Source organism: Polyodon spathula, chromosome 21 (assembly GCF_017654505.1).
Source record: "Polyodon spathula isolate WHYD16114869_AA chromosome 21, ASM1765450v1, whole genome shotgun sequence".
NCBI classification, from domain to species: Eukaryota; Metazoa; Chordata; class Actinopteri; order Acipenseriformes; family Polyodontidae; genus Polyodon; species Polyodon spathula.
The window spans coordinates 26,496,284-26,507,339 of NC_054554.1; the positions used below are offsets into that span (position 1 = coordinate 26,496,284).

General features: G+C 39.4%; 1 protein-coding gene across 1 annotated transcript in view; it reads right to left on the bottom strand.

The window, feature by feature from the left end:
* Window positions 1-9,361, bottom strand: part of LOC121296253 (guanine nucleotide-binding protein G(o) subunit alpha-like) — a 38,227-nt gene extending 28,866 nt beyond the window's left edge. Inside the window, exons 1-3 of the mRNA XM_041221592.1 lie at window positions 8,727-9,361; window positions 8,046-8,137; window positions 2,225-2,317 (exon numbers count right to left, since the gene is read on the bottom strand). Coding sequence (XP_041077526.1) covers window positions 2,225-2,317; window positions 8,046-8,137; window positions 8,727-8,868 — 327 coding nt within the window. The 5' untranslated portion in view covers window positions 8,869-9,361. The remainder of the gene's footprint in view (window positions 1-2,224; window positions 2,318-8,045; window positions 8,138-8,726) is intronic.
* Between the last annotated feature and the right edge of the window lie 1,695 nt (window positions 9,362-11,056).

An 11,056-nucleotide genomic window follows, 5' to 3' on the forward strand; every position in this document is an offset into this window, starting at 1 on the left:
TGAGTGAGCAAGCTGTAATTAAACAGCAAGTCCCTTTATGAAAACAGAAATACAGTATTCCCTATAAGTGACAGTACTGGTAACAGGGTGCAAAGCTACCAAACCGTGATTGTTACGGACAAATAAGGGAGATGGGAAAATGCTGTAAAGTTTTCCAAGATGACCCATCACTTTTAAAACTGTTCTTCAAGAATCATCATTAGCCTTGGATGCAAAGCACCTGCCAACCGAACACCTAACATCAGCCTTGTAATAAAGTCTGTCAGACTCATCACCTTGACCACTGCGACTGGAAGTCATCATTTTCATTACCCCTTTTCCACTGCCACATCTGTGAGGGCCTGGGGTGGAGCCCACCGAGAACCAAACCGTGAAACTAAGGGCTCACAACACATCTGAATCTGGGTCGGAGCCCAGCAGGGCCAAGGGCGAAGTTCATGATTAGGGTCATTACGCTGCGTCAGTCCGTAACCCCATGGATCCACCATTCTCAACTCAAACACACAGCACCTGTTAATACCACATCATCTACATGAGACTCAACGCATCACTTGGGCTCTGCAGTGGAAACACAACCAGGCTAAGTGCAGCCCTGGCACGACTCGGTTATACTGTGGAAAAGAGGGAATCGTGGCTTGTTGGGGACGATGCTTGATCAGTACATGCCCCATGCTGTTTTATGACCTATTTATACAACCATACGTTTTACCATAGCTGCTATGCAACAATCACTTATTTATTTTAATAGAACATTATCATAGCTGCTTTCATCAACAGCCATACAAATGTGTGCCTGTAGGTTGCTTTCAACTCACTTCATTTTAAAACAGCATGCTCTTTTCAATACAAATGTTTACTGAAAGTGTGAGTCAAGTTGCACAACAGGCTGTAATAAACATTAGCGCTTCACATCCAGGAGGGATTTCTCAGGGAAAGCTTTTCTATAATTCCAGTAATTTGCAGAAAGGCATGTCCTGGTTAACTACACATCAATAGGATAATACAGCCATTAAAACAACTATAAAGGGTAACTTATACTCTTACAGAGTGGTAGCATTAAGTCAATGCAACTTTCATACTCAAACCCTTGACTCGGGGGACTGCAGATAAAATGCAATCTCCTATCCGCAGCTCAGACTGCCAGCCCCGATAGGCAGCAGCCCTGATATTCAGAAAGGGTAATACAGAGAGCCAGGGGCCACAGGGCTAGTTAGCTGGGCGAGGGGAGTCTTGCCAGCCTGGGTTTTGTCGCCACCACACCCCCACCATTCCCTCAGTACTTTCTGATGTCATCTGATTCATCCGCCATGCAGGTCATAGCCCTATCGAACCATGTGCTGACAAAAGACATTTTTATAGCTCATTGACATGTCCAAGAGGGGGCGACTATATAAAAGAATATAGCCTTAAAATATAATATTCACTGGGATTTAAATTGGCTTTTACAAATGAAAAAACAGCAAGTAGCCTCGTCTCGTTGTTTCAATAAGTAAACATTTTAAAACAAATGTGGTATTGCAAGTATGTATAGCTTAAAGCATAGGACTAGAATTCTAGACGATTTCCAATATTCAAACACTAGATTGGCTGTTGCCCCCTCATCCAGAACTAGAAAACATTTAACAGTGCTACATTTAGAAATTGTAAATTACACAAAATGCATTCTATGTCTACATCTGAAAGAATCCAAGTGCAAGAAGAGCTCATGATGTACTACTAGTAAAGATTTCTCTTCGAGTGTCAAAACCTCATGAATTCAGGTCTTTTATAATACAGAATCAAACCTATAGTTTGCATTTCTACAGTTTTTGTACAGTTCCAGGTAGCTTTTTTGTGCAAAAATGCATGGACAATAATTATTTGCAAGGATGAACAGATGCAATGCTAGACATTGTCTGTCAGTTGAGTGTAAATTAAGGTTATTTCAATTTTCTCTTTTCATAAAGCAAAGTGTCCAAAGGTAACACTGAGGGAACTAGAAACAGTATCAGAATTTAACTGGAGAGGATGTAAGCTGGTATTTTGGAATATTTCATTGTTTATTTGAAAATGCCAGTGCAAAACTGCCATCTAGTGTAGGAGTATGGATTTGTTTTCATTAAATATATGCTAAATCCAGATTTGTACTCAAATCCAGTATTCACAGTTTCTACAACATACAGGCACCAAAACAAAACTTAATAAATAGATGGACACAGCACTGCACATAGACAGGGTTACACACCTTGTTCTTATTGTTGGCCAGGTTGATTCTGAGAACGCCCATTCCGTGCAGAACAAACTTCATGGAGGTCAGCAGATTATCCAGGACTGCTGGCTGGAGGGAAAACACAATTCACCTAAAGTTAAAAAAACAAAAAAAACAAGCCAACTGCATCCTGAAAGGGGCAGGCAACACTGTGTAAGGAAAGCAACACAGAACCCTTCAGTGCAAGTCAAACACCTGCAAACCCTTTCAATAACACTTCCAAACAGAAGGAGAAAAATGAATTGCAATACCGTACAGCAACTTACTCTCGTCTAAACCACCTTACCTTATACCTTGATGCAGAGGGATGACAACCTGTTGTATGACTTATAAATGACAGTGTAAACCGGGGCGTGACGCTAGCCAAAGTGATATTATCAGGCGTTTGTCCTCATTGATTTGCACTGCATCCTGACTGGGTCATTTCAATGTGGGGATAGTAAGTGGAAGGTAAGAGAAGTGATATGAAGTTGTTTTGACTGTAGAAGTTTAACCATACTGCACCCTTGGGAGCTGTGTTCGGGTATTCAAACCATCAAGGAAGGCAAAATGCTTCGGGCAGACAGCTGTTTGGTGAGGAAGGGTGAGGCTTGGTTTAGAAACCTACTGGATGGTTGTTACTAGTGAGGGAGGGTGGGGCTATCGAGTGCATCTAGACAAAGACATGCTCCTTATTAGCAGGACGGACAAGGGCCCCCTTGACCAAACTTGAACCTAGTTGCTATCTTTAACTCTTTCAACACTGTAGTTGTGTAAACAGGTCTAGGAAACATAACTTCCCTCAAAATTGGAGACCACTCTAGTAGTATAGGAAAGTTTACAACACACAGACCAGCAAACCACTAATATATTATTTATTTATCCTTGGGCTGTATTTCTGTAAATTTACTTCAGGCCACATTATATTACAGAGCTCAAACTGTTGGTAAAAGCCATTAAAAATGTTTGTAGGTTCACCTACAGTTCCAAGTCTGATTACGCAGCCTCTACCTTTCTTGAACTCTATTGTTTCACTTTAATACCTAGAGATGTGTTTGTTTTTTTGGCAGTGCTGAACTGAGCTCCAGGAGCTGCTGCAGCAGGAGAAAACAAGACAGACTGGGCCTGTCATTGCTCGTCCCTGAGCTAGCGCAAAGCACCGGGGCTTAACACTACAGTCAGCTGGTCTCCGTTCATGAATACAGCTCGACGCCACTTGTGGTTTCAAGTTTATGGAATCAGCTCAATGCGTCTCTATTGTAAGCATGCCAGCTCAGTCAGCGAGCCACGGCCTTGCAATGCTGAGCAAACACAAGTCACAGACACTGCTGCTTGTTTCATCACATGCCTCGCTTCTTATGCGTGACGGCAGTGTTCTCTCTGCTTTCTGATCAGTAGCAATGCAATAATCAGGAATACACTTGGTTAGATCACCAGAGCCTTTTATAAAATTTAAACAGAACATACAATCCTGGACTGGAAGAGACCCTGCATTTAAGTTTTGTAAACGGTCCAAAGAAATTGTTTTGATTTAAATTCAGTAAGACCAGACTATAATTGTTTTGTCTATATTTTTTGTCATCTTTGAGAGTAATAGGGTCAAAGGAACCAGTAAGGTCTTATAGACTGCGTACTTTTTCAATGTATACTGCTTCATTAGCAACAAGTTTTAGAAGTTTTATTTTAAGTGGGTTCAAATGAGCTCTTCTGGAGAGAACTGGTGCCCAGATTCAGTCCAATCTCAGTTACTGTAGACATGGTAGAGCGAGCCTGGTTCTCAGCCCCTCAGCAGCACAGGTTCCAGTTCTCAGCCAAGAGTTTCAATCCCTTCAGGTTTCTAATTCAACCTGAACACAATAGCCAGCTTGTGTGCACTGTGGGATCCTTTTCCAGCTGGAATGAAGCATGCAAAGTTCAGAAGTGCAGCGCATATTAATACCATCATAGCAGAGGAGTTAACAAGAAGGAGTGTGCCTGCAGGTATAATCAGTTACATTTCCAGACAAAGCCCTTTCTTTTAGAACAGAGCCTATTGATTTTAAAGTTGAGCTGCTCTATTGTATAAGTTAAATTTACATGGCAGTTCATCTTGAAAACAAACACAGAGCGCGTGTTTGCATATTTGGACCATCAATGAAATAAAGAAATACCGTATGCAATGTTAGCAACTCATATGACAAAGCTGTCACGGACCACTCATGTGCAAAATATCTTTACTACTCAAAATTTAACCACATGACCTAAATTCCTCATTATATATGCTTATAACACCATAGGGGATATTTTATTGCAACATTCCTTTTTTTTTCATGCGTATTGAATCCTATGTAGCCAACTTGCTCATTTTGTGGTAGATTTTTTCTACTTTATATCCAATTATTAATATTTTTTGAGCGTTATTCAGCATTCTTAGCCCAGTCGAGTTTTTAAAAGCGGAGAACATACCTGAGGTATCAAAGGGTTAAAACTAGCATTCCCCACCTGGCTAGTTACTAACAAGGAGACCATACTATGCTATTTTAGATTCAATGACAGAACTCAAGAGGAGATGCATAGAACTGCGTACACGGATAGACCAGGACTTGCTGTTTTTGCAACGCTGTGCACACCAGGCAGTTGAGAGCTGTTCCTCTGTTTATAAAAGACACAGAAAGAGATGCTTATTTTTCTCCATGTTTCCCAAACCACCAATCCACAACAAAAGTATAATTCACCACAATAACAACCTCTCTATGACAACTGCAAATCCTAGATGACACAGAGAACAAGTCCGATCAGGACAGCTGGAAGCCCCTTGTTCTTTTTTTGTTGGCTGTGTTTTTCAAGTCAGGGAGCAGATGGGAGACGTTCCATACTCTGAGCACAATCCTACCTGATTTCACCTCCTGACTGCTGGCACACTGGCAAAGGGTTCTCAATGCGGGTGTTGCTTTTCTAGTTAGAAATTAACAAGCAGACAAATTAAGGGGGATCTTGTTAAAGCAGGAGAAAGCAAAACATTTCTGATAATGCAATCCCCTTGGCAATGATCCCCTGAAGCAGGATTAAATAAGTAATAGTTTAATGCTGCAGCTACTTTCTGAAGTGGACGTTCTTTGCACCTTCCTTGAAATGGTTACACAGATTTAGTATAAAGCAGGGGGGTGCTGGCCATATTGGTGTTGTTGGGAAATGAATGAACTTGGATCTCAGATTAAAGTAAAACTACCTTGTATCACTGTTAACAAGTCTGCTTCTTAAAAACCAGAATGGCCAGACAGCTAAAGTTCCATAAGATGAAATGCATGATTTTTAGAGATTTTTAGTTTTAGAGTTTTAACCTCCCTCAGTCCCTCCTTAGTGCAGAAAATCCTTTGGTGAAACTTGTTTTTTACAAGGCTTAAAAGAAAAATAATTAAATTCTTTGCCACAACGACCTTGCAAATGGATCTGTGGCTCACAGGATTACAATACGTGAACAAACAGGAAATTATGTTTTCTGAAGAATCTCTAGAACTGGAATGCTGTAAAACCAGTCCTCAGATTCAGTTAAATATCCACTTGCCTCACCCTGCAAGACGTTAAGCAATTCTGTACACCTGCACTTTCACGATGCTGCCGAGGACATGCGAGACAAGCTGCTTCACACAGTCCAGCACACTGTCACGTGCCTGGAGTTCACAAATGGGTCCTCAGAAAAGTGACCCTATTAGTTAAAAGTGCAAATGCATCCAGATATTCAAATTCACCAGTGTCACCAGTCATCTGTGTTTGTTTTAATTATATTAACAAACCTGAACAGGCAGACAGAGTATACCTTTGTCTACAAATTGTTGTTTTTAGCCTAGAATTGGCACAAGCGCGATCTTCTCCCAAGGACATCGCCAAAGAATTTATTTACAAGGAAAAACTGTGCCAAAACACACACTGTAATGCTGTGTAGAATAACTCCATACACAGAGCCATGTGTCCACTGTAAACTTTGTGAAAAGATTTTTGTTTTATTTTTATGGCTTTTATTTATTTTTTTATTTTGGATCATGGAAGCTAATGTTTGGCTTTTAAAGTACTGTATTAGCCAGCAAGCCTATTTTAATGGTTTTGACAATAGCGACGGCCAAGACTGGTACCCTGCACTTCTGGAATCAATCAGTCCTTAAAACTCACAGTGATGGGGTCACATCTGTGATTCCTACCAACACTTAGTAAGTCCTCATATGGGGCTTTCACACATGACACATGCATTTACTCATTGCCTTTAAGTGTATCAAAAGTTTGAGACTAGCATAGTTAATAGCACTTAAATAGCTGATTCGTTGTGCTGTATGTCTTTTAATAGGTACTGTAAGTAACCAATAAAACAATCTCTGAGGTACTGTAAATTAATTATCCATGTAAAAGGCACACTCACAATTCTAAAGTAAACTACTTAGCTTCTTGTAGTTTAAAAGTTGCCTCTATTTGAACAGAAAACAAGGGTAGAACCTAACTGAGGGTCTGAAGCACTAGACCCCTCTTAACAATGAAACACATTCCAGTGGGAATCCACAGGGAGTGCGGAGAAACCTTTGGACTCGCTGAACACAACTGGAATCCGTGCCTCTTTCCAAAAATAATTAACTTTGTATGAATTCTAGCCTTTCAGGCATGTCAAGAGTTGCAGTCCAAGCGGAAAAATCCAGAACAAACACTGCAAGCCCGAGGTTTCAATGCTGCACCTGCAACAACATTTGTTAACCCTTTCAGTGACATCACAGCCCTGAGGCAATGTCCCACAATCTCTCTAATGCATCACAGTTGCAATCTACCAATTCTAATTCTATTATGACTATTTGATCAGAGTCTCACTAAGGGGATCTTACTGGGGGCCAAGTCTGGGTCAAAGACTCAGGGGCCGTCCCACATCAGAGCATGAGAAGCTGGTCATCGGGCCATTGTAAATACAATAAATTATATTCAGCAATGCACATAACAGCGCAAGTTCAATTCATCATGGGTGATCAACGCCACAGATACAGTATATAGCAATTGTAGAGCAAATCTGTTTTTAACTTGCACGTCTTTTTATCTGAAGTTAAAAACTGTACTAAACTAAACCAGTGGTCTTTACTTAGGGTCAAGGCGTCTGTTTTCCCATTTAGGCATTTCTTGATTTGAGGAACGTAAAAGTTATTTTTAAAACAATACTTTCAAAAAGTCATTGTTGATCTCTATATGATTAAAATACTCAGTATGGATGTTGCTTTTACATCATGGTGCAACCTCCAATCGCCAGCTCTGCTCCAGCAACGCTCCCACAGCCAAGCTTGCCAAGTCGCTGTGCACAGTGGATAATCATACCCTGATCATCTGGGAGTGGCCAAGTGCTTCAGGCTTCCAGGGAACACGAAACTCAAAATGACAAACTAAAGTATTTTTAGGAGATGACAGGTTAGCTTGTTTCTTACTTACCAACTACCATTTAGTGTAGAAGTTACGAGGAATGTGTGGCGAAATAAACCCTTTCAACGTGAGCACAGGTCCCTTTAAAATCACTGTACACCTTGCTTCTGATATGAGCATTCCTGTGCTATAAGGTGTGCGCAGGTAAGAACAGGTGGCTCAGCAACAGTATGATTCATATACACAGCTTGTGTAATCTGTGATTTACAAGCTCTGGTCTGCATGACCTCCCGAGTTCAAGCTGTTACTGTCTGTATACAGGTATACAGTCACCACAGTGTGGAGTTTTATCTGTACAGATTTGTTGCACATCACACAATCCCCATTCCTCAGCATACAAAACTGAACCCAGTTTAGTTCCCACTATCACTGCAGCTCTTCTCTCCGATCACTGTACCTTGAAGCTGATGAGTTCTTGCTTGGTGAATCCATGGCTGTGAATGATTTTCATCTGCTTGACCAGTGTGCTCTTCCCACTTTCAGCAGCACCTAAACACACAACAACAGGGGAACACAAGCAAGTCTCTGATATGCACACTCTGAATGGCACGTTTCAAATGCGAATAAAGGTGTAGTCTTCAGAATTTAAACATGTTAATATTTCTACTTCAAGACTTCTACTTATGTCAGGCTAAATGCTAGATAGACCGTGTTTAAGAAATAAAAAAACACAGAACTTAAACTGTTTTGTTCATCCCCAGGATACCAATACACTATTTTCTTTAGAAACATCGTATCGGTTGGCAGGAAGTCAATGACTTGACCGTGTACCACAATTCCATTTCAACATATATCCTGCTGTATACAGTAGTATAATTACCAATACAAACACCAACGTTTCCAGTCATTTGGAATTGTCTATAAGTGTAACCCAACCCATTTCAAAACCAAGCCCAGACGCCTCAAGCAGAGGTAACTCCTCGTAGTTTTACATTTCACTGGCACAATTCCAGGTGTAGTCTATTATATAAAATGTTAAGGTACAGGTATTCCGACCACAACAATAGCTGCATCTGCAAGTGCAAGCATGCTAATATTAACAAACAAACAAAAAATGTGCTACAGTATTTGAACTCACCCAGCATTAGGATTTTAACCACATTGAGCTCCTGTTTCGCGTATTCATACAACTCCCGATCTATTTTCTCACTGTTTATCTTCGCTTTCTTCCCTTCTTCTGTCACTTCGGAACCTAGGCATAATCCCATGTTTATATGCATTGCTTCCCAAGTCCAGACAGTCCTAAAGAAAACGATGCATCATCACATCTTCCAAAAAAACACCCATAATGTTTTGTTGGTACGGCTCATTTTTCCTTCCAGAATTCATTTTTCAGTTATTTAAAAAAAAAAAAAAAAAAACACATCCGTTTTAGATATACATATATACAGCAGCCTGCGTATAGTCTTGCTTTAAGGGCAGTTGTACTAAAACTTATCTCACGCTTCCAAAAATGCACTAGATCGAAAACTTGCAATTCGGTGTTACTTGCAGCTAACTTCTTTTTAGGCAAAAAGTTTTTAAATACTAATTCATCCAATCAAATTGTTATATTTTTGTTCCTCTAACATTGCTGTTAGCTGCTGTATTCCGATGTTTGCGAGTTCACAATACTATCCAAATCATATTTACTGGTACTTTAAAGCAAATCCGTTTGCCTCTCGAAAACTTTTCAACTGTTCTTGAAGTGCTTCGGTACTACGAACTGATGGCTCTGTGGAGTTTCACGTTACCAGGGGAAGTGACGCGGCGTTGTGGAAACTGACACTTGAACGACATAAATTGAAAATAGTTTTGTGTTTTAAGGAATTGCAATAATGTAAATATGTTGGAATCGTATAAATAAATAAAATGAAAATGAGAGTAAAGTACTACATGTTGATTATTATTTTACTAGTATTAAAATATGACCTGCTTTGTAAAAAAACAACAAAAAAAATAATACCAGGAATGTGGTTGATCTGCTATGAAATTCCCTAAAAAATAATCCAGCTGTCTTATCCAGATGGGATATAGATTGTTTGATTCAAACACGAACAGCTCATTTCACCGACCTCAATAAGCACTGGTCTTGGACTACTTTACCTAACATTAGGGAGCCCAAGATCAGCCCTAACATGGGCCTGTGAAAGCAATCCCAAATGTTGCTATAGCTTTAACATTTACACTAGAATAACAACAAAAGCACCAAGGTAGGCATGCTGGATCACATGCATATCAATTAAAATAATTGCAATCGAGGCCCAACTGTTATTTATCTTGGTGCCAGGGTGAAACCAAAATTATTACAAGTAGCCTTGACTGCCTCCAACTTTTTAACATTGACTTTAAACATTCCTCTTCTTTCATGTTTACATCTGTTCTTGTTTTGGGATATATATATATATATTATATATATATAATATATATATATATATATAGATAATAATAATGTGTGTGTGTGTGTGTGTGTGTGTTTGTGTGTAATAAAAGATAATGCAAGAATACTCTTCAACATTGCATCTTGATTATATTAATTTTCTTAACCAAGATTTTAAAGTTTTTTTTTTTTTTTTTTTTTTTTAATAAGCACTGGCAACACTATTCCTGCTCCTCTTATTTTTTTTTAGCAGATGTTTCTATCAGTAGAGTTTTTACTGGCACTAAGCCAACTGATTCCACAAACACATTTGTAATATAACAACTCAATTCACTTTCTCTAAACCTCAAGTCAATCAAATAGAAGTATTTCTTCAGCCTTGATGTTAAACTACTGGCAAAAGTCTTTTTAGGGGTGGTAATAGGACACTTGGTTCTAATCATTTTTTTATCAATTGTTTTGTGATATTTGTGTTCATATGCAGGCATTTTAAATACAACTATACAATGAAAAGTTGATGTTGCTTCTGGAACCTAATACCACTTTCTGTGCTGTGTGTCAGATTCAGTTTTTTCAGCCCTCTTTCTGGTAAGCAGTGTGCTTCCACCTTAATAAATGCCTCCTATTGTGCTTGAAAAGAATGAGCCCAGCTAATGAACTGCCCTTAACCAGTTCTCATTGCGAGCGCCTTAGGAATGAAAGAGATTTGACCCTAAATCACTGGGATCTTAGACGCTTTGCTACCCTGATCCATTTTCAAAATTAAAATAATACATGCAACGAATTGGTATCGGTGTTGCTGGGTTCGAATAAGAGAAAAACGTTTTCCAAAACTGAAGAAACATACAAATGTTAGTCAGCTCTGTGATCGAATGACCCAGGAGTGATTCCAAACATGCTGTTAAACTAATAAGCAAAGTACCTCTGGACGAATCAGATTTGATAAACTACATGCTTACCTTCACTCCAGCAATTCTTACACTGTCACTGCAAAGAACCGCAGGATTTCTAGCAAACAAAAATATAATGCAGAAAGACAGGCCACTGCA